This window comes from Sus scrofa, chromosome 7 (genome assembly GCF_054392235.1).
Source record: "Sus scrofa isolate SSC_HxYL_T2T_F1_AM1 chromosome 7, Sscrofa_HxYL_maternal_Yorkshire_Landrace_v2.0, whole genome shotgun sequence".
Lineage (NCBI taxonomy): Eukaryota > Metazoa > Chordata > Mammalia > Artiodactyla > Suidae > Sus > Sus scrofa.
Window position 1 is genome coordinate 86660721 of NC_139389.1, and position 26780 is coordinate 86687500.

The window sequence follows — 26780 nt, forward strand, 5'->3', positions numbered from 1 at the left end:
GGGGACAGCTCCGGCCGCGGTGGCGGCTCGGCCCGCTCGCGCTCCCAGGCCGCGGGGCCCCGCCAGGGAGGGTCGAGACGGCCGCCCCTCCCCGCCCCGCCCTTCAGTGCCCGCCTCTGCCTCCGCGCTGGACCCCCTGTCGGGACTGCCACTCCCGCGCGGAGCTTCTGGCCTCTCCCCCGACGCCCCCAGCGGATCTGCACCGCTCTCCCGCAACTCTCTTCCTTCTCCGCCCCGCCCTCCAGTCCGTAGCCCGGACCCTGACCCTCGGAGGCCCGTCCCGCCGAGGATGCCCCTCTTCCCGCCACCGCCGCGCTCCCTAAGGGATCAGTTTAGTCTCCCCAAGGGACAGTCCAAAGGCTGGAGCGTGCGTGAATTCCCTGGGGTCCCCAGCCTAGGCCTGGAGCCTTTTGGTGGCCGGAAGCCTCTAGATTCTAACTCGCCCGGGAATCTCCTCTCCCCTCCGTTGCCAGACTTCGGCAGCTCCTGGAGTTCAGAAGAGACCCCCCTCTCCCATCCCCCAGGCCCCTGCCCGCCTCCGGTGGAACAGAGGACAGGAAAATCGGGGGATTCCTCCCACTCTCCAGGGACTTGTCCGCCCTCCTCCTTCCCCTCCCATCTCCTCCAGCCTCGAGCCTTCGGGCTCCGACAATGGGCTCCTCTGTGCTGCCTGGGGAGGGCGGGGGCGTGGGGGAATTTGGGAGCGGTGAAGGCTTGGGGTGAAGGCTTGAGGAGGGGAGTGGACGTCCAGGCTGAATGCGCGCAGGGTCCCAGGATCAGGATCCTCCACTTAAGGCGTGCACTCCGGGGGACGTTTTCTGAGTTCTTTCCTCGCTGCCCCTTGCCCTCCGCATCCCCGATCTCTCCCTTAGTTAGCAGAGGGAAGCCACCGGATCCTCATTCAGCCCCGTGATCCAATACTGGATGCCAGACCCTTCCTTCTTGTGGGGTGGCGTTAGAGAGTTTCCCAAGGCCGCTAGGGCTCCGGGCGATGGGGATGGCTATCTGACGCAGTAGACAAAGGAGCAGGCTAGTTAAGAAAGTTCTAGCTTCAACCATCCTCCGCTGCGTCTGGATGGGAAACGAAGCCCTGGCGAGGGTCCCCCAGGAGGCCTAGGGGAGCCTTAGGCATAGGAGGGAGATGCCTTGCCTCTCCTCTGAGCTGGCAACGGGAAGCCCTGCAAGGGTGGGGAACATGGGGAGGGGCGCTTCCAAAGGGTGGACATTTGAGAAGATCGGAAAGCCGAATAGACTCCGCAGTGGACTTGAAGGCAAGTGCCGCTGCGGGGCTGGAGGGTGACGTTTGGAAAACGTCGTGCAGTGGATACAGTAGTTCCTACGAAGCCAGGAGGCCAGAGCCTCAGGGCAGTCTTTGGAGAGGCAGGGGTGGGGTGGGGTGGGGGGGAGTGGAATTGGGGGAAAGGGGCGGGGGTCGCCTAGGTGTTGGGCTTCTTCTCTCACCTCCTCAGGATGCTAACCTCCACCCTTTCTCCACTCCACGGGGTCTGGAAAAGAAGAGAGAGAAAGTGTTCATTCTTCTTGAAAGCAAGAAGATTCCTCTGCTCCACAGCGTCAAAAAATAATCTAGGGCAGCAAACCTCAGTGACCATCTTCCCAGCAGAGTTAGAGGCAGGGAGCTGGAGCTCTTTTCCATCAATGGTTTATGGGCCCTCTAGTCCTCCAGACTCTCCAGCTTCCCTATAATTAGTGCTGAGAACCGTGAGAGCGAGATTTTGCTACCCCCTGGTGTCGGCTCTGTAAATGCTGCCCAGAGGCTGGTTACTGAGGCCAGAATTTAGGAAACTTTCTTGAGGATATATTGTCAACTTTATTCACTTGTTTGAAACACAGCTCATCCACTACCCGTGTTGACTGAAAATCTGAACCTTACCTCACCAAGTCTTACATTCTTTATACTCAAGCAAATTGGGGAACAGGTGGTAGAATCAAAGGTACCCACAACTGGGAAGTGGCATATAAATTAAGCTGGCTATAGGAGTAACTCCTGGGGGGAAAAAGGAGTGGAGCTTTTTTTCCCCCCATTGGGAAAAAGGGAGTCATTGAAAGTTTTTGAGCTTATGGGGTGAGGGATTTTGGATTTGGGATCTGGGATCCAGTTATTCCTTTCTGGGAGTTTTAATCTGTGCTAATTTAGAAAGGTTTATTTTGTTAAGTAAGGTAGCTTATAGTGGTTAAATGCTAGTTTCTCCAAGAATGCAAGCCCTTACCTAAGAGTGGATGTGTGTGTGTGTGTGGTTGGTGTGTGTGTCTCTACAAGGGAGTGTGTGTTGATGTGTTCATTTGGGGGAGATATGAAGTGGACAGATTATAATGGAGAGATTAGAGGCTGGGAATAGAGCAGGCTTAGAAGTTCTCTTGTGCATTCACAAACAGTTCTCACTATATTTCACCAACTTCAGATTCTTTGGAGTTTATTAAACTCCCATTTGACAGATGAAATTCTGACTCTTTTTTCAGGCTAGAGGTTGAATAGGAGCTGTAGCCGTTGGCCTACACCACAGCCACAGCAACATCAGATCTGAGCCGTGTCTGTGACCTACACCACAGCTCACAGCAATGCTGGATCCTTAACCCACTGAGCAAGGAAAGCCAGGGATGGAACCTGCATCCTCATGGATGCTAGCCAGATTCGTTAACCACTGAGCCACGACTCCGAAATTCTGGCTTATCAAAATTTAAAATCATGGAGTTTCCTGTCATGACTCAGTGGCAATGAACCAACTAGTATTCATGAGGATGAGGGTTTCATCCCTGGCCTTGCTCAGTGGGTTAAGGATCAGACGTTACCATAGGCTGTGGTGTAGTCTACAGATGTGGCTAGGATCCCACAGTGTTGCTGTGGCTGTAGTGTAGGCCAGCAGCTGCAGCTCTGATTGGACAACTAGCTTGGGAAGTTCCATATGCTGCGAGTGCAGCCCTAAAAAAAAAAGAAAAAGAAAAAAAAAGGCGGAAAAAAACAGAAATTTAAAAACTTGCTGTAAACTACACAGTGAGTGGAGAAGCCAGGATTTAAACCCAAGCTGTCTGACACCAGAGCCTTCATTCTCAACAACCATGTTATAGGGTTTCATTTAAGCTGTCAAGCGTCCATTAAAGAAGCGCTTTGAACACTACATCACCTTTTCCACCACCTACCCATCATGTTAAAAAGTGTTAACTTTATTTTCATAGTAGCCAGTGCTAAGAGTTTTTAAAAGTGATAAATATGTCACTATAGGTCAGAAATTGAAACCATTTTCCCCTAGATTTGTTCTAGAATAAGTAACAGTTAAAATAATCCCCAGGAAACTTCCAATATGGTTCTCATGGAGAAGTAGTGTAATATCAACATGAGAGATGGTGAAAGAAACATTTGTGTCTGTAATGTTTATTACCTGGCTTATGTGCACCAAGAGATGTAATAGCCATTCCATATAGGGTTGAAGCTTTAGACAGCTCACTAATTGTCGCCTTGGAAAGTAGCAGAGACTAGGGCTCTGCTGAGCTCCATGCCTCAAGGTAAGGACCACAAAGGGGAATTTGGGGTACAGGAGGGGACAGACTTGAGAAAACATGTTCTTGTTACTCATGCCTTCCAAGGAAAGTGGGGGACAAACCTGAGTTATTTTACTTATTTATTTTTTTAGGGCTGTACCTGTAGCATATGGAAGTTTCCAGACTAGGTGTCCAATCAGAGCTGTAGCTGCCAGCCTACACCACAGCAACAGCTGCCAGATCTGAGCAGCATCTGTGACCTAAGCTGCAGCTTGCAGCAACATGGGATCCCTAACCCACTGAGCAAGGCCAGGGATTGAACCTGCATCCATATGGATACTAGTTGGGTCCTTAACCTGCTAAGCCACCTCGAGAACTGCAAAACTTAGTTATTTTAGGATAAGAAATCTGTGTGTTTTATATACATATATTTTTCTATTTTTTAAATTTCCCCTTAGTTTTGGTTTTATTAATATTCCTTTAAGCATTTACAGCTTGTCTTCTCTGAACTAGCTGTTACCAAAGCCCATACCACCACCATCTTGCCAGCACAGAATGCACTAGTGCATTAGTTTCCATACTGATCTACGTGCTCCACTCTGGCCACCTGAGGAGACATTCCCTGCACCCTTGCCAGAATAATCTTCTAAAAACACCAATCACATCAACCCCTTCTAATGGACTCCCATTTGCATTGTAACTCCTCTACTCCTGTCTCTCCGGCCTCACCTCTTACCACTCCCCTAATGTGAGAAGCCACTAGTGATCCTCCAGTCATGGTGGCCATCTTGCAGTTTTCACACAGGCCTTGCTTATTCCCAATTTGAGGCCTTCTTACTCTCTTTTCCTTTTGCCTAGAGGCTTCGCTTCACAATTCTAGAGAGTGGCTCATCCTTCAGGTCTCAGCTAAAGTACTGCATTCTTTTTTTTTTTTTTTTTTTTTTTTTTGTCTTTTTGCCATTTCTAGGGCCGCTCCCTCGGCATATGGAGGTTCCCAGGCTAGGGGTCAAATCGGAGCTGTAGCCACCGGCCTACGCCAGAGCCACAGCAATGCCTGCGACCTATATCACAGCTCACAGCAATGCCGGATCCTTAACCCACTGAGCAAGGGCAAGGATTGAACCCGCAACCTCATGGTTCCTAGTCAGATTCGTTAACCACTGAGCCATGACGGGAACTCCTAAAGTGCTACATTCTTGAATGCCTTCCCTGACCCAGCATGATTTAAAGTGGTCTTTTACCTGTTGTTCCTCCCAACAATGTATGCTTTTTGTTTTGTTTTCCTCACAAGGTTCATGTCTATTTGATTATATATTCATTTCTTTGGTTACTTCCTGTCTCTCATAATAGGCCCACTTCTGCCACACACATTGTTTGAAAATAAGCTCCATGAAGTCAAGGACCTTGTCTGTTTGGTCGCTATTGTATCCTAGATAGTGTCTAACTAGGTCACAGAAGATGTCACCAATCCAGGTGAAGACTGCAAGGAGAGCAGAAATCCCCATATAATAGAAATGGTGATGGGAACAAGTGAGAGGTAGAAATGAGGAGGGGATGGGAAGGTCAAGGTGTGGACTCCTCTGCTTAGTTTTCCTTTTTTCCTGGACTTAGCCCTCACAAGTTCTTTGTCTGTCAGTGGAAACTTGCAAGTGGAAAATACACAGCGCGGAATTAAAGGCAAACATAGGGGGCAGCTCCTATGGAAAACAATATGGAGGTTCTTCAAAAAATTAGAACTTCCATATGATCCAGCAGTTCCACTTCTGGGTATTTGTCCAAAGAAAATGAGAACAATAGTTCAAAAAGATATATGTATCTCCATGTTTATTGCAGTATTATTTACAATAAGCCAAGCTACAGAAACAGTTCATTGACAGATGAATGGACAAAGAAAATGTGGTGTGTATATATAATGAACTATTATTCAGCCATAAAGAGAATGAAATCTTAATTGTTCGCAACAGCACAGGATGGATCTTGATGGATATTGATTATGCTAAGTGTATCAAGTCAGAGAAAGACAAATACCATGAGATCTCACTTATATGTGTGTTGTTGGTTTTTTTTTTTTTTTCCTTTTTAGGGCTGCACCAGTGGCATAGGGAATTTCCCAGGCTAGGGATTGAATCTGAGCTTTAGCTGCAGGCCTACTGAGCTGCATCTGTGGCAACGCTGGATCCTTAACCCACTGAGGCCAGAGATCGAACCTACATCCTCACAGACATTTGTCAGGTTCTTAACTTACTAAGCCACAACGGGAACTTCTGGATTTTTTTTTTTTTTTTTAAGCTAATAGGTACAGAGAACAGATTGCTTGTTTCCTTGCCAGAGGCAGGGAGTGAAATGGGTGAAAAGTATCACAAGATACAAACTTCCAGGTATAAAATAAACAAGTCATGAGGATACAACATACAGTATGAAAACTATAGTTAATAATACTGTATTGATTATTTGAAAGTTGCCAATAGAGTAGAACTCCATAGGAACTCCTGAAAATACAGTTTTATGTTCTCTTTCTTTCATGTAGCATTGCCCACACACATTTCCATATGTGAATATAATTTTTGTGTGTTTGTCTTCAGTTTAAGTGGTGACTTAATGCTTTAGTTAAAGCACTATCAGTAGTTGCCCCATCATTTGTTTAGTCACTCTCAATTTTGGGGAATTCGTATTATTTCTAAACTTTTTTTGGTTACACAAAGAAAAGTATAAACACATTGCCCAAAAGTACTCCTCCTCACTTTGAGTTATTTCTGTTTAGCATATTTTACCAAGTGGAATTATTGGATCAAACAGTAGGAGCCATTTTATAGCCCATGTTATTGTATGATGATGCACTTTTGGAGGGCAAGGGTCATGAAACACTCTGAAAATATTTAAAAAGTTGAACATGAAGAGGAATTGGATTTATTCTGAATGGTGGCTCAAAGTGATAAGGCATCAGTGGATTGCCTCAGTGACAGATATATAGATTAGGTTCTATATAGGAGAATTTTTGATATTTAGAGCTGCCAGAAAATGGCACAGACCATCTCCATAGGTTGTAAATACCCCCTCTCTGGAAATTTTAAAGTATAATGAGAGAGTTTTAAAATAAATTGTTTTATAATCTCTCCAGAGTTGTGATCTGTATGTTTTCCTTGCCCCATTTGTTTGCTCCTGAGAACAAACTTTGTTCAATTACATTTACTAAGACCTAAATGTGCCAGGTATATCTAGTGGCAGCTGGAGCTCTCATTGGCAGACTCCCAGCAGGGCCTCCAGGGGCAGGCAATCTGGGAATTACAGCAGCATGAAGTCATACCTCCATCCCCAACCCCAACCCCCCAATCTTTAGAACTGCTAAGCAGGTGGGTACAAACTCTAGTTCCTTGACATCTTGTTTTCTGTGTTCATTTTCTACTTTCACTTCTCTGCCCATATTCCACCAGTTCTCATGACCTTTATTACAAAACGTTCAATACTCTATCCTATGCATTGGAATGCTCCAGAGCCAAACACAGCACCTAGGTGATCGATTCCAAGTACTTGTTATATTATCTTGTTTTTCATTTCTGCCAAAAGGTATTCGTACTTCATGTGGTCCCCAAAGACTCTGTAATTGGTGGAATATAGCACTCCTAATTCCACTAACATAACCTCTCCTCCCCACCATGAACATATGTGTGTTTACACACACACACACACACACACACACACACACACACACACACACACACACTTCCAGGCAAGCAGCCTGATATATTGGAGGAACCAGTTGCTTAACAATCTGTTGTTTGTTGTTTTTTGTTTTTTTAAGCCACCTTACTTGGAAGTATGTAGGCTCAAAACTACAAGTTTGGCCAAGGAGGAAAAGTCCCTATTGAGTAATAGAGACTTGGCTACACAGTCTTTTGAGTTTTACTTTGACCTGAAGTATACTTTGCTGAATTCCTCTGTCACTAACACACTGTCCTCAGGGAATCCCTGCTCCCCTTTCTCAGTTCCTCCAGAGTGCAGTGGGAAACCTTCTTCAAGTCAGCAAATAACCTCCCTGGAGAGGGCACAATGCAGAGGAAGGAGGGAGCTGAGGAGAGAGACATTCTGGGTTGAGATCCGGTGCTACCACTGCTAGCCTGGTGCTTGTAGCCTGAGACTCTTTCATCATCAGAGGCCACTCTCCCTTTTGAAGGCTCAGTAAAACCAGCAAACAGGGAACACCAGGAAACACTATCACCAAAGATACTACGTGTTGTGTAGGTGAAAACAGTGCAGAAAATGGACTGGTCTTGCAATGTCAATGTAAATTTTTGAAATGGCTTCTTTATGCCCAGAAAAAAAATTTGGAGGGCTACTTTAGTTTTTTTAAATTTATGTTCTTATGTTAAAGATGCAAATCAGAAGCTCAGTTCTTCCTTAGGCTTTTATGTTTAACTTACAAACGAGTATATTTTAATAATCACTTTAAATGGTTGTATTTGATGACTGTTTGGTACCATTTATAAATGGTTAATAAGACTCCTTTAATATTAAAAAATATACCTTATAAATTTAACATATTCCATGTCCTTGCAAAGTAATTTGATCATCTGAGATAACCAACAACACATGCCTGAATACCTAAAATAACTCTTAGAAATCTGATAATATTTGAAGATGGTGATTCAATTTCTAAGTTTTCTTAAATGTTCCAAAACTGATTTTAAAAGAAAATTCTATTTCAAACCACACATGTAAATTAATTGCACATTTTAACTTAGAATCACAAGTTCAACTGGTTTCTATAACAGACTAAATGCTCTTAAATACTGCAAATATCTAAAATACCAAATATCTACAAATTCCTCAATAGAAACATATTAATGCTATGTATTTGATTCTCTTAAATATTTCTATACTTAATTAAAATCTTTTATAGATACTAAAACTTACCCACCAGGAAATAATTATGTCATCCTAAATATCTGAGGAGTTCCCTCCTGAGTGACTTTTTGGAAACACATTCTCAGTGGCTCAGAGAGTATAACCAGCAGGGATTTTTGTCCCAAGGCTTTTGGGAAGCTCTTCTCAGGCCCCCAACTCTCCCACTGGGCCCTGTTTTATGGGTGATGTGGATGGGCCATGGCTCCTAGATTCAAGTTACACTCCATCTAATTCTTCAGCCTACACACGGAAGTCAGAAACTCCTACCCAGGTTGCTATACCACTTGTGTGGATATAATTAATCTATTTAAGGATCCGTTCTAGTCTGTATTCTTTCCACGCTGTTTTTGTTTTTGTCTTTTTAGGGTTGCACCCATGGCATATGGGTCGAATCAGAGCTGCAGCTGCTGGCCTACACCACAGCTCACAGCAACGCTGGATCCTTAACCCAGTGAGTAAGGCCAGGGATTGAACCTGCATCCTCATGGATATTAGTCAGGTTTGTTGACACTGAGCTACAATGGAAACTCCCTCTTTCCACACTCTTCCCATCTTCTGGAGCCACAGACTCTTACAGATATTGAGTGGTTTAATTTCTCTTGGTGTTGCCTGACTCTGGTCACAGATATAATATTATGTCAGAGACATGTATTGCCAATATTAACATTTAACAGAGAACAAACTTTAGGTTAGGATGAATGAAACCCTGGGGGAGATTAGAGAAAAATGTTACAGGATCAATTGATTCCTTATACTCTTCTGTTGTTGTTTTATTGTGTTTTAAAGGAATGCTTTTTTCCCCCTCCTAAGCTAGTAAATCATTGATTTTACAACCACTTGATTTGTTTAGCCTCAAATCACAGCCCCTCCAAAGCCATAATGTGTGTTGGACCCATGTTAGGAACCGAATGATATTTGGGAAAAAGAAAACCCAAGAACTTGTATGCCCTCTTAAGGTGGTACCTGGAATAGATGGAGAATTACTGGAGAACAAGCAAGCTAAGAAGAATGAATAGACACAGGTGTCTCTTAGATTAGGACCTTGAATGATTGGCTGTGATGTTTCCCCTAATTAAGACTGAGAGGAGTTACCATCATGGTGCAGTGGTTAACTAACATGACTAGCATCCATGAGGACTCAGGTTCAATCCCTGGCCTCGCTCAGTGGGTTAAGGATCTGGTGTTGCTGTGAGCTGTGGTGCAGGTTGCAGATGCGGCTTGGATCCTGCGTTGCTGTGGCTGTGGTGTACAGCTCTAGTTTGACCCCTAGCCTGGGAACCTCCACATGCCTAAACACACACACACAGACACACACAAATAAGACCGAGAGATGGCAGGAAGAAGGGCAAGTTTGGCAGCCAAGCAGATCTGAGCCTGGTTCTGAGTATTTTTGTTAAGATGTCTGCAGGACACTGAGTGGGCTAATAGCAGTAGGGAGGTGAATATATGTGCCTGGTACTTGGGAGATCAGGGTTGGAGAGATGCTTTGGGGAGAAGGTAAATGACAGTTGAAGCAATGCAACTATATCAAGCCAGTGCAGCATGAGAAGAAAAGAAAGCTAAGAAAAGGACCCTGAGAAACACCATAATTTAAGGTGCAGACAGAGGAAGTGGAGCCTGCCCACGACTCTGGGGAGAAGCCAGAGGGGTAAAAGGATGTTGTTTCCCTCTCATTTCTGACCATGCATTCCTTGGTTAGAAACACAGGGTGGGCAAGATAGTGATAGTGATGGGCAGAGCGTGGCATGGCAGGGCTGCCTCAATGCTGTGGGGGAAGCTATATTTAGGGTAGGATAGTGTGGGTGTGGTAGGTAACAGGAAACTCTACCTTGGATCTCTTTCTAGAAATCAGAGAAGGGTCTGGGAGTTGGAATTTTGGGATTCTCTGCTCTTCCTGCCACTTCACATTTTACCAATCCTCCTTTCCTTAGTCTGTGCAGGAAAATATCTTTCTAAATATAAGAAGGGAGGTGTATGGGGGAGGCAGAGTCAGAAGAGGGAAGGAGAGTGGCTGCTTTATTGTTGAGGGTGTGTACTTGTATATGTGTGTTTGTGCTGTGTGCACACATGCACATGTGTGAGTATGTGTCCCTCTGTGTGTGTGTGGGTGTATGGGCATGTGTGTCATATGTTAGCATTTAACTTATATGTGTATATTCTCCTGTGTATATCTGTCATGACAAGTATAGGAATTGAGAGGAAGCATTGAGAAAATTTATTCCAACTTGATACACTGATTTTATGATCATTGAATCTAATAATAAAAAATTTTGGGAGTTCCCATCGTGGCGCAGTGGTTAATGAATCTGACTAGGAACCATGAGGTTGTGGGTTCGATCCCTGCCCTTGCTCAGTGGGTTAACGATCCGGCGTTGCTGTGAGCTGTGGTGTAGGTCACAGACGCGGCTTGGATCCTGCATTGCTGTGGCTCTGGCGTAGGCCAGCGGCTACAGCTCCGATTAGACCCCTAGCCTGGGAACCTCCATATGCCGCAGGAGAGGCCCAAGAAATGGCAAAAAGACAAAAATAAATAAATAAAAAATTAAAAAGAAATTTGCCTTGTGTTTTTATATGTTCTATTTCATTTTTTCTAGTAATTTATTTTATTGTATTTTTATAAAAGTGGTAGTCTATGGCAGATCGCATATAAAGTTGCTCCTTGGAGTTCCCATTGTGGCCCAGCAGGTTAAGAACCCAACTAGTATCCATGAGGATGCGGGTTCATTGCCACAAGCTGTGGCATAGGTTACAGATGTGATTTGGATCCTGCGTCCCTGTGGCTGTGGCATAGGTTGGCAGCTGTAGCTCTGATTGACTCCTAACCCGGGAAGCACAGCGCTAAAAAGAAAGGAAAAAAAAAATGCTCCTTCAGCACAGCTCCTTCAAGATTCTTAGAAGGTCCTGTGCAGGGAAATCCACTTCAGAAGTCTGAAGTTCTGCCGTGGGCCATACCATTAAGGCATGAGGTTAGGTCATGAGCATAAACAAGGGGCTCTAGCATCGGGTCTGACTGGCATCCTGGGGCTCAGCCTTGCTCCCCTTCATGTGACATGGGGCCACAAGGCGGTTCTCAAGGAGGCAGGAAGGCAGGAGGCACCAGGCTGCTCAAAGGTGCTACCCTCCCTTCTACCTAAGGACACGTGATGCTGAGGCTTCTTAGAGATAAGGAGGGGTTTCCAAACCTCCATAATTTCCCTGAAAAGTAACACAAAAATCAGGAAAGCAGGTCTTTTATCAAAGCAAAATCAGACACATTCTTTTGCTCCAGTACAAGGAACTCAGCACAGATTCTCCTGCCCTCTTTCCTTTGCAACTCTGAGGCCTGGGCTGCATGTTTCAAACCACTGAGCTGAGGTCATGTGTCCGGGCTTGGCACTGACTGGGTCCTTGGCCACCCGCTGCCCCAGCAGCTGGAGCAGCAGAAGCCAAGGCCAGAATCCTGCTCTGGCTGGTGCCATCTCTCCCAAGGGGCACGATGACACAAAGGAAGTGGGAGGTGGGTGAGTATGTCACCATAGGGACACCCTGATAGCCCGTCTAAGAATTTCATACCTTAAGTCCATTATTGCCAGGCCCCTGCAGCCTCAGATATTTAAGAACACTACTGGCATTTTATTCTTTGGTCCCAGCAGATAATGCACATTCTTATGCCCCCAATAAATACTGATACTGTTTTTCCCTCACAAGCGTTTCATGAGGTAAGATTAATTTTTTTATACATGAGCAAACTGAAACTCAGAAAAGTTAAGGAAATTGCCCATCATCACACAGACTGTCAAACGCAGGATTTTAATCAATGCTTCTCAAGCCCCTATTCTTTCCACAATCCCGTGTTTCTTGTTTGAAACTCTGAGAAGTCAGAACACAAAAGGAAACTAATCTTGGAAGAAGAGTTGGCAAAGGATCCATACCCTGCTCTCCCAGGCTAGCTCAGTCATTCCTGAAAGTGAGTATATATATCTATTTGCTTTTTAGGGCCACACCCGTGGCATATGGAAGTTCCCAGGCTAAGTAGGGGTCCCAGGCTAAGTAGGCAGCTGCCGGCCTATGCCACAGCCATACCAGATCTGAGCCTCATCTATGACCTACACCACAGCTGACAGCAACGCCAGATCCTTAACCCATTGAGTGGGGCCAGGGATTAAACCGGAGTCCTCATGGATACTAGTCAGGTTTGTTACCACTGAGCCACGACGGGAACTCCTCTGAAAGACAGTATTAAGGTGGTGCTGTCAGGCTAATTCGTCTCTGTTCTGTGGTCCAGTTTCACACCAAAGCTAGAAAAACCATCACTTCCACTGCTCCAGCCAGCAAAGCAGCATGATGTGTTGGGTTCTTTCCCAGGCTGATAGCCCTAGTGGAGAAAATCTTGGAATGTTAGAGGGTCAGAGCAGAAAATTCTTTTGAGACCATCTCAATCAACTCTATTCTACAGATGAAAGAGCTAGAGGTCCTAAAAGAGCAAGTACCCTTCCCAAAGCCACCAAATGAGTGGCAGAGTAGGGGCTGGGTCTTCCTGACTCTCAAACCGTCCCTTTGGTCTAGTGCCAGGCTGAAAAGGGAAGGAGAAAGTGTTTGCCACAGAGGCAGGGCATATTGAATGTGTCTGTGATTTAAGTGTTACCTAACATCACCTTCAATAATTCTCTTCTAGGAAACTCCCTTTTGGCAAAGCTGGCTAAGGATCTGGCATTGCCACAGCTGTGGTGCAGGTCTCAGTTGCAGCGTAGGTTTGATTCCTGGCCCAGGAACCTCTACATGCCTCGGCTGTGGCAAAAAATAAAATAAAATAAAATAATCTTTTATAATCCTTCTGACGTTTAGAAGAAAGTCAGAGCAAGAAATTTAGAGCAAGAGAGTAAATTCTTTTCTTTTCTCCCCCCTTTCCTAGGAGACACCTCAGACCTCAGGCTGAGTTTTCAGCTTAGAGCTAGATCTGGATAGAATTTTTGAAGATTAGATGACTTTCATTCAATTTATTTTTACTTCTGTTTATTAGGTGACCCTGGTATTGTTTGAAATATGATGTTAGTTTCATTTTCAAAGAAAGATTTGAACTAAGTGCATACATATATATTTAGTGAATTATAATACTGGCAGTATTGCAACAGTTGTCAAGGGAGGAAGCAAACAATTTTTTTAAATTTTTATTTATTTATTTATTTTTGTCTCTTTGCCTTCTCTAAGGGCTGCTTCCTGCAGGTCTAATCAGAGCTGTAGCCGCTGGCCTATGCCAGAGCCACAGCAATGCCAGATCCAAGCCGTGTCTGCAACCCACACCACAGTTCACGGCAATGCCAGATCCTTAACCCACTGAGCAAGGCCAGGGATCGAAGCCGCAACCTCATGGTTGCTAGTCGGATTTGTTAACCACTGCGCCATGATGGGAACTCCCGGAAACAAACAATTGAAGTGGGGCATCTTTCTTTGGCTACAGCCTCTCCAGCCTGTGCTGAGCCCTACCCAGCACATTGACCTCTGTGCAGTGTCACTACCTTTGAGATAAAATGCTCTTCAAAGCGGCAAAAATCACTTAGGCGCCTATGATCTGCATTGCCAGATGGGAAGCTTCTGAGATGTCTGCCCCTTTAGATCCAAGGTGGAGCCTGGCTTATCCACAGAACTCACTCTTTTCATAGTAGGGATCTTTTCCTGAACTTCTCTCCATAAAACTAATAAAATATTGATTTTTGAATCCAGGAGAACATTGTCCAGCAAGCAGTTGACTTGGGCCTCAGAGAGCAAATATATATATATATTTATATATAAATACACACACACACACATATATTTAATCCAGGAAGTCATTTCTCTTTTGCAGGCCCACATCTAAGCCTTTTCCGTTGGGATGGAAGGATTACCATGTGATTATTCATTAACAGTTGCAGACCTAAGCCTCTGGGCTTTTTTTGTGAGAGGGTAGGGATAGCAACAGGAGCCCTGGGTTGGCATATGCCGACAAAGATGATTGACCACAGACTTTGCAAGCTCTGAATCCAATTAAGTTGCAAACATGCTTTTCCTCAAGTAGGTGCTGACCCTGCAGCTGGCCACCCCACTCAGGGAGGCCTGGGGAAGGGGTTCCTTCCATTGTATAGTTGACCCTAGTTATTTATCACAAGTCTTCCCAACTGCCACAGTCTCAGGGCTGTTTATCCATTAGGCACCAGAAGCCCAGTGTCTAGGGTCTGGGAGGTTTTCAAGGGCCTACAATATTTGAGACTAGGAAAAAAACACATTGGCTCCAATATAGGAAAAGTCAAATATAAAATCAAATTTAAAATATTTACTTACCTGCTACCACAGTAACGTAAAGTTGATGTCACTTATTTTGGAATTTGGCCCCCATAAGAAGTTTATTACATTTGGAAATTATCTTAGGTTAGATTTTTCTCATTTTACAGGAATGCCCGACACTATGGTGGCAGAAGGGGAAGTGCCAATGCCAAAGTCCTTGGAATCAAATAATTTCAGAAGTAAAAGTTTTTTGTCTTTTTTAAGGCCACATCCATGACATGTGGAGGTTCCCAGTCTAGGGGTCTAATCGGAGCTGCTGCTGCCGGCCTACGCCAGAGCCACAGCAATGCCAGGTGGAGCCGAGCCTGCAACCTGCACCACAGCTCACGGCAACCCGATAGGCAAGGCCAAGGATGGAACCCCCAACCTCATGGCTCCTAGTCAGATTCATTTCCCCTGCGCCACGAAGGGAACTCCCAGAAGTAAAAGTTTTAAAATCATTTCAGATACATTTCTGCAAGAATGAAATTGAATGAGAAATGTATATATATTATATATTCAATGCAGTATGATGAGATGTTAAAATGGCTACTGTGGTGTGGGGGTATTAAACATTTTCCTTGACATTGCAGGGCCAGTTTCCTTGAGTGTATCATTTACTACTTTCCTAAAGTCAGCCAGGATAACACAAGATAGGTTACTTTAGGGCTGGGTTAGCACAGCAATAGGAGGAAAGGAATACTACTAACCACCATTTACTGGACATGTAATGTGTGCTTGGCACAGGGCTAGGTACTATGTTAAGGATTATGGTCATCACTTAAAAGGTGCTTACTGTGTGCCAAGGCCTTGTGCTTTATATGCAATTCTATGTGCAAAAAAATATCATGTGTTCCATGTTGTTATCTCCATTTTATAGAAAAGGAAACTAAGGCTTGGAGAGGTTAAAGTCACAGATGCAGTAAGTGGCAGACCCAGGATTGAAAATGAGGTAGGTCTGGTTCCAAAGTTATGTTGTTCCCTCTCTGCTTCACTGCTTTCCTGATAGTTACCTTATGGGCTGACCGTCTCCTTGTGACCAAATTCTGTTCTAATCGATTGGTCTCTTTTTCTCCTGGCTGTGTTTTGCTTTCTTCAAATTTAATACTGTTTTGTTTTCTCTCTCCCCCGAGAGCCCTCCCTCAAATGTTACTCATCCTTCAGAGCTCAGCTTGATCCTATGAGCTTGCTCATGACCACATGCATGAACCTCCTGTACAATTCCACTTCAGGTGTATCCCTCCTGAAAATAACCTCCTTCAGCATTAACCCCTGGTACCACTCATTTGGGTGCCCAATTATGTACCACTTTTCTTGTTATTCAACTCTTACATGTGTATCCAGTCTCCTCAAATAGATAGTGGACTCATGGGACAGAAATCGGGTCCTTTTGTGCTTCTCTATCTCTAGAGTGCCAGGCATATGAATAACTCAGAGGGACACTTGGGAACCGTGTGTTGAATAGAATCATCACTCTGGTCCTCCCAGTCTCCTCATATTTGTAACCCAAAGAGTTTCCGTGAAGTAATTTCCAATAAACCCCCCTAGTTCTAACAGTATGAAGTAAGAGGAAACATCTAAGTGTTAGCAGCTATTCTGGAATGTGAGGGGAGGCCCTGTAGGAAGACCCTGAAGGTAGCTCAAAAGAAGGGGAGTAGAGGAGTTCCCATTGTGGCTTAGTGGGTTAAGAACCTGACATCATGCCTGTGAGGATGTGGGTTCCATCCCAGCCTTGCTCAGTGGATTAAGGATCCGGTGTTGCTGTAAACTGTGGTATAGGTTGCAGATGTGGCTTGGATCCGGTGTTGCTGTGGTATAGGTCTCAGCTGCAGCTCCATTTTGACTGCTGAACTTCTATATGCTGCAGGTCCAGCCATCAAAAAGAAAGAAAGAAAGGAAGAAGAAAGAAAGAAAAGAAAAGAAAAGAAAAGAAAAGAAAAGAAGAGAAAAGAAAAGAAAAGAAGAGAAAAGAAATCAATGATCCTGTGGAGACCAGTTTTTTCAGGATAGACTTGGAGGCACAGGTGAGGGGGCCAGAAAAGTCCACCTGATATGCTGGCTTGAAATACTCTTTGAACTAAAAGGACCACCTCCAGTACAGTTGTCAGGCTCCTCCCTGCAAGCAGCCTCCTGGAGGCAAGAGGCAGCCTCTTTAGGAAGAAGGGGGTTCTGGAAGAGCAGGGCTCTGTAGGGGCCGGGGGGCCACTACAAATGACCAACACTGGCGAAGAGGAGAATGGGCTATACAATTTCTGATCCCCTGCTTGGGTCCTGTATGAGAATATCCAGAACTGGTTCAGGCTCCTCAGCAGAGGGCACTGGTGGGATCTGTTCATAGACGTTGTGTCCGAGGACAGGTTCAGCTATGAGTAACCAGCTGGAAGCTCCGCTGCTCTGATGAGTTACTTACCAGGTGTGAGAAGAGCTGGTGCTGACACCACTTTCTGTAGGTGCCAACGCTGATGGACTGGGGTGCAGACACCTCGGAATAAAATTCACCAAGAGACAAGCTGAATGAAGGTATAACATTAGCTTCAGGAAGCAGGTGGCTGCAGAGAGTATTCTTTTTCTCTGGGCACAGCATAGAAGATGTTCTGCTGACTTTCGGCCAAACAGCTCATACATCCATGAGGACCATCTGGGGCCAGGACAGGTGACTGGAAGCAGCACTTACTCCCAACCATGGATGCCCTACCGCCCTGACATTTGATGAGCTCTGCTGTGAAACACTACTGCGGTGCGAACTCAAAAAAGACTGAGATTGTGAATATTCAGCTCTTCAATTACTTTGTGAGTATATATAAAGATATCCCCAGGAGAGAGAAAAGAGGGAAAAGAGAAAAATTCAAATAGAATGAAAGTCCAGGAAGCTGGGTAGAGACAAGCTCAGGCTGGCAAAGCCCAGAGGAAAGCAAGAAGGATGAGCAGCCTGCAGGGCAGCATCCTGCTCCAGAGCAGCTCTGGAAGACAGCAGGACTACCTTGTCCCTGCTTCTCTGAACAACCTCCTTGGTCTGCTCGCTGGGACCTGGGGTCTTGGCAGCGAGTCCACAGCCAGGCCAGAGGAGTTGGGTTGGTCTCAGATGGAGGCAGGAGCCTGGCCAGAAGCTTCCACAGGGAACCTCTCTAAGAGGGATTCTCCTTCAAGAAGGGTCCCTGGCTCTGAAGACCTGTGGCCATGAGATGTCCTGGGTCCTGATTTCTAAACTCTGAGTCTCAGAACACTATCGCAGGAAACTTGGCTGCTGCACTCCTTCCAGGAAGCCTTCTCCTTCTTCTTTTTTTCTTCTTCTCTTTTTTAGGCCCGTGCCAGGATGTTCCCACAATAGGGGTCAAATTGGAGCTGAAGCTGCCTACACCACAGCCACAGCAATGCCAGATCCAAGCAGTGTCTTCAACCTACACCACTGCTCACAGCAATGCCGGATCCTGAACCCACTGGGTGGGGCCAGGGATCAAACCTGCATCCTCATGGTTACTATTCAGGTTCGTAACCTGCTCTGAGCCACAATGGGACCTCCCTGGGAAGCCTCCTTCTGTTCCCAGCAGCTGACCCTGCCTCTTTCCAGGTCTGTTTTTCTTTACTGTGTAGTTCTTTGGGACCTTCTTGGGGAGCACAGAGCCACCACGATCTTGCCTCTGTGGGTGGACTGCCTCCCTTTGATCCTGACTATAGGATCCATCCTCAAGAAGGGGAGGACGTAGGCTTCAGCCCAGCCAGAGTGGAGGCATGTGGCTCCCCTCACATGGTTTTGTGGCTTTCGACTTTCTTCAAGTCTGTGTTCAGCGTTTGGATCCTCCAGGGAGGATGGCATCAATGATAAAAACAATCAGATGGGAGTTCCTGTTGTGGCTCAGCGGCTTAGGAACTGGATATTATCTCCCTGAGGATGTGGGTTCGATCCCTGGCCTTGCTCAGTGGGTTATGGATCTGGCATTGCCGTGAGCTGTGGTGTAGGTTGTAGATGCAGCTCGGATCCCGAGTTGCAGTGGCTCTGGCGTAGGCCGGCGGCTGCAGCTCCAATTAGACCCCTAGCCTAGGAACCTCCATGTGCCGCAGGAGAGGCCCAAGAAATGGCAAAAAAAAAAACAAAAACAAAAAACAAACAAACAAAAAAAACAACCTTGAGTAGAAGTATATTGGCCTGGAGTTCCCATCGTGGCTCAGTGGAAATGAATCCGATTAGGAACCATGAGGTTGTGGGTTCGATACCTGGCCTTGCTCAGTGGGTTAAGGATCCGGCGTTGCTGTGAGCTGTGGTGTAGGTCGCAGACTCGGCTCAGATCCTGGGTTGCTGTGACATGCTTGACTAGTTTACCATCAAGTTCCTAGTCGCATTCGTTAACCACTGAGCCACGACGGGAACTCCACTTCTACTCTAGGTTGAATACAGATATGTGCAAAGTGTACACAAAACCACAAGATACATGTCTTCTTTCCCAGTTTTACCAAAACTATTTTAGGGGGGAAAGGAAGTAATTTAAAGCATTGTTTTTACATAAAATAAAACTATGATAGAGTATATTGAAAAATTCAAATAAATTACCTTTTTTTTTTTTTTTTGGCTGAGCCTGCAGCTTGTGAAATTTCCCGTGCCAGGAATCAAACCCACACCACATCCTTAACTCCTAACCCACTGTACCTCAAGAGAACTCCCAAGTAAATTTCTTATAAAAATCATTTAAAATGCTTCTGCTTTGAAATAATTTCAAATATATACGTTTCAGAAATAGTATAAAGAGCTCCTCCACATACTTCACCTAGATTCCCTAATTATTAACATTTTTGAAATATTTAAGAATAAGTTACAGACATACTGCTTCATTCCTCCTTCATACAAAAACAACTGTGTCCTAATTACAAGTACCCTTGCCTACATAACCACAGCACAGCCATCCAAATCAGGAAATTAATATTGATCCATTATTATCACAAATGAAATTTTAAGATAACATATAAAGCATCTATGCACTTGGCTATTTTATAAATATTAGTTAAGTGAAAGAAAGAGGCTTCAGAGAAAGGTCATGCCTGCTGGGCACAACTTTGGATCTTTTAACCAATTCTCCTCTGCCATGACTAGCACTTCAGGGAAAAGCCTGAGAAATGCTGTTCTACAGGCTCTAGCTGACCATGAAAACCCAGCCCTGGATGTGCCAACTTTGAGGGTAAAGAATGATGACCCTTAACAAAGATAAAATATTTCAGATGTTTCAGGCCCATCTGGAGGTCCACCAAATGGGATCTGTGCAATATTTTCACCCTGGCCCCAAACAGCAGATGGGAAGTGAAAATCTTTGCTTGCTGCGTGTCCTTATTTATGTTTCCAATAGCCAATGGCATGGCCCAGGGACATGCTTGATTAGTTTACCATCAAGTTCTTGGGTGCTGTTTTTTCCCCCATCTCACTGATACAATGTGAGCATTCAGGTACAGGGGATGTGGTCCGCACTGAAAGGCAGAAATGTAAACATGACAGGATCATGGGCACTGAACACTCTTTTGGATGAACATGCTTTTGTTTCAGTCTTGGGAATCTGCCCATTTGCAGATTGATTTGCCAGCCATCTACAGTGAGTTTGACCTTGGAGGATGTCTGGGATCTATTCGGGACCATTAACTAGAATGCTGCTTTGTCAACATCACCTGACTGGTTCAAGAAACCTGAATTTTTGCTTAAACTAGCCATGTGATCTTGGGTCCCCTGGGTCCTATTTCTCTCATTTGTAAAATGCAGAGAGCAGGACTAGATGATCTCTGAGGTCACTGGATGTAATTGCTTGTAACATGATTTTATGAATTCTACTGAAAGAGCCTAAAACTATGCAGGTGGGAAGTTCTGTCTTGTGCTAAATGCCATGGCCCAAGCAGGAATTTGAACTGATTCGCACTAGGTCAGTTGATGGTTTTATGTTTTTGTTTTTATTGAAGAATACTTGACTTACAATATTGTGTTAGTTTCAGGTGTACAATTTATGTTTTAAATGTGTAACTTCAACTAAGCTTCTATGTGAAGCCACAGAAGGTAACAATTGTAATGTTTTCCCATGGTAACCAATCCATTGGAAAACAGTGGAGGACCACTGGTGATGGTTTTGGTTAATGGAAGACAAACTAGGAAATGGAGCTGAATCAGAGGGTGGGAGAAGTATAAGAGGTCTTCCATGAGGAGGTGAGGGGACAGGAAGTTTACCCAAGGACTTGTTTAAATGTCTCAGGAGGGGAGGTTGGAAATGTCATGAGAGCCCTCTCTCCATCAACTGCTGCGATAATTGAACCCTTTGGAGAGGAGCTAGTAAGGAGGACACTTTCACATTTTAGCGGCCCTAGATCCTCTGCCTTCTCTTCATGTCTTTGGATTCATGGAGTGTAGAGATGATTTTTTTTTTTAAGCAAAACACTTAAGTAGTCTTAACAGAAATACTCAGTAGCCTTTTTTTTTTTTTTTTTTTTTGCTCTAACTGAATGCATTGCCCCCACCCCAGCCCACTCCAAATGACTTTACCTAGAGGAATTAATGCATACTGTTCTTTTCGTCTGACCTTGAAATTTACCTGATTTACTCTTAGCCAGGAAATTTTCTTTGGCAAGGGAAGGCTGAGGAATCTGGCCTCCTTTGTTTAAACCCTTTGTTCTTCCATCATGGAAACTAGGCCAGCTCACTAGGCCAGTTCTATCCATCACAGATTGGCCACTCGACATTTGACATCACAGTAATAAATATAAATGATTGCATCTCTCAAGATTTTCCTACACGCCAGCCATGGTACTAAGTGCTTTACATATGTTGTCACACTTAATCTACATAATACTCAATGAAATAGGTGACCTTTATATAGATGAGGAAATTCCAATCTCTCTAAGTCAAGAGGATTTTCCATCATGATATGTATTTCCATGATGGGCAGATATCCTTTATTACCTCCCCTCTTGTGAACTATGGACTTCCTACAAGGCCTCATTAGCAATGTTTTCTTACGCCCTCGTGGCCTCAAGGATGCTCCCAAGCTAACTGGCTCTGGAGTCCTGCAGAGCAAAACGTTCTGGTAAGAGCTGTGACTGCTCTCTCTACCCCTCTATGGTGGAATGAGGGTAGGAGGAGGACTTAAAATTAGGATCTGAAGCCTTCAGAGCCCTTTTGGAGGCCCAGTTGTACAGGAGCATAGGATAAATGTGATGAAATGGGCCAAGGTTCTTAAAGAGAAGGCTCCCTGGATATTGTTGCCATTGGTATGTTTTCTGCTGCTGTAGCTCTAGGGTCATCCCCTAGAACCATAGACACTACAAAAAGGGCCATTTGATTCAATGGGAGGAAAAGGGTCCTAGCCTAAAGGGCATTACACCCTGCCCTTGAGATAAGGACCCTTTTGGAGTTCTCTTGTGGTACAGTGAGTTAAGCATTTGACATTGTCACTGTTGCTGCTCAAGTTGCTGCTGTGGTGCGGGTTGGATCCCTGGCCTGGGGGCTTCCACATGCCATGGGAACAGCCAAGAGTTAAAAAAAGATTAGGACCCTTCTCTTCACATTGACTCAGCTGGACCTCTTCATAGTGTCTATGGGTCATTTTCTTCAGAGCATGGAGACTCTGGGGACATGAACTAGGGTCATGTAGAGGTTTCCTACCTAGTCTATCGCAGTTAGTCTCACTCCTAGGAAAGCAAGCTCACACTAGCTCCAGTTCTTGGGTTACTTTCCCTACTGAACTCCAATTCTGCTCCTTAGGTCCAGGTTGAAACAATTTTCTTTTCTTTTTTTTTTAATTTTTATTATAGTTGATTTACAATGTTCCATCAATTTCTGCTGTACAGCAAAGTGACCCAATTATACATATACATACTTTTCTTTTTCACATTATCCTCCATCATGTTCCAACACAAATGATTAGATATAGTTCCCTATGTGAAACGATTTTCTTTAGAGCCATCTACATAAGGCAGGACCACATGCCCCTGGACACCCTCCTCCCCTCTTCAAACTGCCATCCGCCAACAACAGAAATCTCATAACTAAATCAATCTCCTTTTCCCCATTTTTCAGCCTTCAGGTAGGAATGTATCAAGATGCAGACAGCCTTGGTAATTGGTCCAAACCTGTTATTTGTTTTGGACTTCAACTTTAGCCTTTGAAAGGCTGACCAGCCAAATGCTTGTTTCAACATAATTTTTGGCATTCCTGAACTTGGCTGTGATCGTGATCATGTGAAGGAATGGGTGACTGTCAAATCAGTAAAACATCAGTATAAAAACAAGGCAGCTTGTTTGGGTTCATAGCTAATATTGGAATAATCACTTTCAAATATTGATGGGTACTCTGAATATAACCAGAAGTGAAATTGTCTTTATGAACTTTAAAAATGTTGAGATTCTATCAGTTAATGGAAATATACATGCCCATTTATTATTTAAAGGAAAATGTTGTAATAATGAATAGTTGTGAAAGTTTATATTATATGAAAAAATTGAGAATTTTCACATAGTTTAAAAATAGGAAAACTAGTTGAATAAATAATAATTGAAGTTATATAAATAACAGAACAGCATGAATTAGTTGGATAACTTTAGAAATTTTTTGGCTGTGCCTGAGGCATGTAGAAGTTCCCAGGCCAGGAACTGAATCCCAGCTGAAGCAGTGATCTGAGCCATAGCAGTGACAACACTGGGTCCTTAACCTGCTGAGCCACCAGGGAACTCCATTGAGCCCAAAGTATTTACAGTAATTTAATAAATAATATGAATACTATTTATTTACCTGTTTGTTTGTTATTTTAAAATTTTATTTATTTGTTTGTTTTAGAGCCACTCCTGTGGCATGTGGAAGTTCCCAGACTAGGGGTTGAATTGGGACTGCAGCTGCCAGTCTATGCCACAGTCACAGCAATGCAGAATATAAGCTGTGTCTGAGACCCACACCGTAGCTCATGGCAACTCTAGATCCTTAACCCACTGAGCAGGGCCAGGGAACCCGCATCCTCATGGATACTAGTTGGATTTGTTACTGCTGAGTCACAACAGGAACTCCCAGAAGGATTTTTAAATTGAAGTATAACTTGCATACAGTAAAGTGCATATATCTTAAGGGTATAGTTCTAGATCTATCCAGATCAAGAATAGAACATTTCCAGCTTACCTCCTATACCTTCCCAGTTAGTACTCCCCAAGGCCATCTATTACCATAGATACTCTAGAATTTTGTTTAATTTTTTTCAGTTATTTAATACTATTTAGATCATGAGTCTTTCAAGAAAAAGTCACATTTGGAAATTCTTATTTTGAGAGGATGCATTAAAAGCATAATTTTAGCCACTTTAAATTTTGTGAGGATGTTTCCAAGACCATAATATCCATAAGAAAAATCATCAATAAAGAATATAAAAAGAGTTGTGGAAAAAGTATACAATGAAAAGAAAAATCAGCTACCCATAAGTATCCTGGTTTTGTATGTACCTCAGTTGAAAACCATCTATTTAGGATGATAAATGTGTAGTAAAGGGACCACAGGATATATAGATTTTCCATTCAGTCATTTGGCATTTGGTCAGAAAGTATATTTATTGTCCCTCTACTTTCAAGACTCATCAACATACTGGCCCCACATTCTGCTCGAATTGTTCAATGTTCTGCTCCCCTTCCTTTTCATCATCCCTTCCCTACCTCTCTTCTTACCATCTCAAACCATCCAGCCTACCTAGCAGGACTCTGCCTGCAGACTTATACTCTAACCTGCTCATGAACATCACTCCAGCAGAAGGAAGCCCTCCAGGAGATCTGAGTGGGGTGTTGGCCTTGGTCTATGTTTATCAAGGCAATCTATAGCTGGATAGGGCTGTTGCTAGCCATCATTATTGAATGTCGACCAGTGCCTGGGGCTGACTAAGGCTTCATAGATGTCATTTCTAAATCTTCCTGCAATCCTGTTGGGTAGGTCATATCACTACCATACGTGGAAACATAGTAGCAAAAATGTTCAGCAGTTTTCGGGAGGTCCAGTAACCAGAAAGGAGGGAGCCATGATTTACACCAAATTTTATCTGGCTCCAAAGCTTACTCCGACTCTGGTAAGGAATAGAGGAACACTGGAGGGTCGGGGGATGTGGGGATGGGTAGTAGACCCCTGCATCTGGGAAAGGAAGGTCTGACAAAGTAGTATTTCGGTGCTGAAGTAGGGTGGGCGTGGGGCAGGCATGGGCGTGGTACAGCTTGTCTGGGACTGAGATTAAGGAAGAGAGAAGGGACTGGTGACTGTCAGGGCTGCAGGCAATGCCAGGCAGGGGGCTAGGGGGTGAGGCTCTTAGGATGGAGCCACCCCAAAGCCACAGCTTCTCCAGCTCTGCTCACCAGGGAGGGAGAAGTGGTTTCTGCAGCCCAGGGGGACGGAGAGATGGCATCTCCACATCTCAACCCCTCCGGCCTGGGCGGACTGCCAGAGCGGAGAGCCAGGGAAGCACCGAGGCAGGAGAGATCATTATCGAGAGGAAGGAAGCTCTGGCAGCTCCCACCAGCTTGTTTGTGACAAGCAGGCACTGAGCCACGGAAGTCCCTTGAGGTCAAGGGAAATGTGATCCTGGAGCAGGGGGATAAAGCTGGGACACTCCCCTGACACTAGGCCTTCAGTCCTAGACTGTCAAGCCAGAGTCAAGTCTGGGGCCCAGGGCGGGGGAGCAGTGGGCTAGTGAAGGAGGAGGGCTGAGAGGTGGGGGTCGGGGGGTGGGGAGTGAATTAAGATCCCCGGGGCACCTCATAAATAGTCCCTTGGCTACAGAGCCAATGACCTTTCCTGCAGCCAACACAGGGTAACCAGCTCTTCAGAGCTCTCAGTACATTTCTTCACGGATGAACTCTTACCTAGTTTCCCTCTGGCCCCTGCAGAAGTCTCCCCCTTTTTTGCCCAGCAGTAAAGAAAGTATTTAGAGGCAGGAGACCTGGTTTCAAGTCCAGGTTCTGCTACTAACAACTTGACAAGCTTTTTAATTAATCAAGCTTTCTGAAGTCTCAACGTCCTCATCTGCAAAGAAGGCAAGGGATCCCTGTCAAGTCTATGTCTCAAAGGACACAGGGGGAAAGGTGTAAAATGCTGTGTCAATATGAAGAGGTGACTCTTGGCCGTCTTTCCTTCTGGTTGCCTCTCTGAACTCGGGCCACTTCACGACCACATCACAGCTGGGAAAGGGGCCTGGTTTAGGGACAGCCATAACTCTTTCCATAAATCCCACACACTCCTTTTCCATTTCTTTCCTTTTCTTGTCATGGTGCCATGAGAAGAGGGGGCAGGGGAGAGATGTGTGAGGCACAGACCAAGGAACCCACACCCCTAAGCTTCCTGGGGGTAAGCTCCTGGGAAAACAGCAACAAAGAGTTGAAACACCATCTCTTCTGGAGCTTAGACGACTAAGGTATCAGCCTCAACCCTCCACACCCCTCAGAGGAGCCTGAGCTAAGAAGGGCCCCAAGAGATGTCAGAAGGGAACCTTCTGGGCATAAGAGTGATCCAGAGTCCTGGAGAGGGAATTAAGGCATGGCCCAAGCACGAAGAAGGCTAGAAACCTAAAGGACTTTGTCCAAGTGGACAGGAACCAGCTGGAGTTTCCCAGAGTCCTCTTTCTGGGGAGGTTCACAGGCTACAATATAAGGAGCAACCAGTTGCTTCTCTTTGTACCTGCAGTCTGGGTACCTCCCCGAGGTAAGCTTACACGTGGTCAGGGATACAGGCTTCTGGCTCTGATGGCAGTTTTCATGGCCATTCTTGCAGGCTATGATGGAGGTCTGACAAGTGGTGGCCACGCTGGAGAAGGATTCATGCAGGAAGGTGTTGAGGGCTTTGCAGCGTTTTGAGTACTTGTTGATGGCACCCATCGCAGTGTTGCATCCCTGAGGTCTGGGCTGCACGTGCTGGGTTTCAAACCACTGAGCTGAAGTCATATGTCTGGGCTTGGCACTGACTGGGTCCTTGGCCACCCACTGCCCCAGGAGCAGGAGCAGCAGCAGAGGGCAGAATCCTGCTCTGGCTGGTGCCATCTCTCCTAGGGGAAACCGTCAGAACAGAGGGCTGGGGTCTCTGGGGACAGAGAGCAGGAAGGGGGAAATTAGCCTGCCTAAGTCTGCTCCTTCTA

The 26780-nt window shown here is 45.0% G+C and overlaps 2 protein-coding genes and 1 long non-coding RNA gene across 3 annotated transcripts in view; 2 read left to right on the forward strand and 1 right to left on the reverse strand.

The window, feature by feature from the left end:
* The first annotated feature begins 1 nt into the window (after position 1).
* Positions 2-2966, forward strand: LOC146401714 (uncharacterized). The gene is made up of 2 exons (XM_084969344.1): positions 2-2499; positions 2870-2966. Exon 1 carries the CDS (start codon positions 290-292, stop codon positions 911-913), a length of 624 nt encoding a protein of 207 aa, XP_084825470.1. The 5' UTR covers positions 2-289; the 3' UTR covers positions 914-2499; positions 2870-2966.
* A 1638-nt stretch (positions 2967-4604) lies between these two features.
* On the forward strand, positions 4605-19360 carry LOC146401715 (uncharacterized). Its single transcript, XR_014810910.1, has 5 exons — positions 4605-8848; positions 15554-15625; positions 16541-18041; positions 18090-18676; positions 18939-19360. It is a non-coding gene; the product is annotated as an uncharacterized LOC146401715 (long non-coding RNA).
* A 6257-nt stretch (positions 19361-25617) lies between these two features.
* The window catches only part of LOC100626020 (ribonuclease 7), a 1168-nt gene continuing 5 nt past the window's right edge, over positions 25618-26780 (reverse strand). The window contains exon 1 of the mRNA XM_084969341.1: positions 25618-26780. This exon is cut by the window's right edge and continues 5 nt beyond it. Within this exon, the coding sequence (XP_084825467.1) occupies positions 26215-26685 (471 nt within the window). The 5' untranslated portion in view covers positions 26686-26780 and the 3' untranslated portion in view covers positions 25618-26214.

What these genes read in the sequence shown, in the direction of transcription:
- LOC146401714 (XM_084969344.1), top strand. Translation starts at nt 290, where the DNA reads ATGCCCCTCTTCCCGCCACCGCCGCGCTCCCTAAGGGATCAGTTTAGT.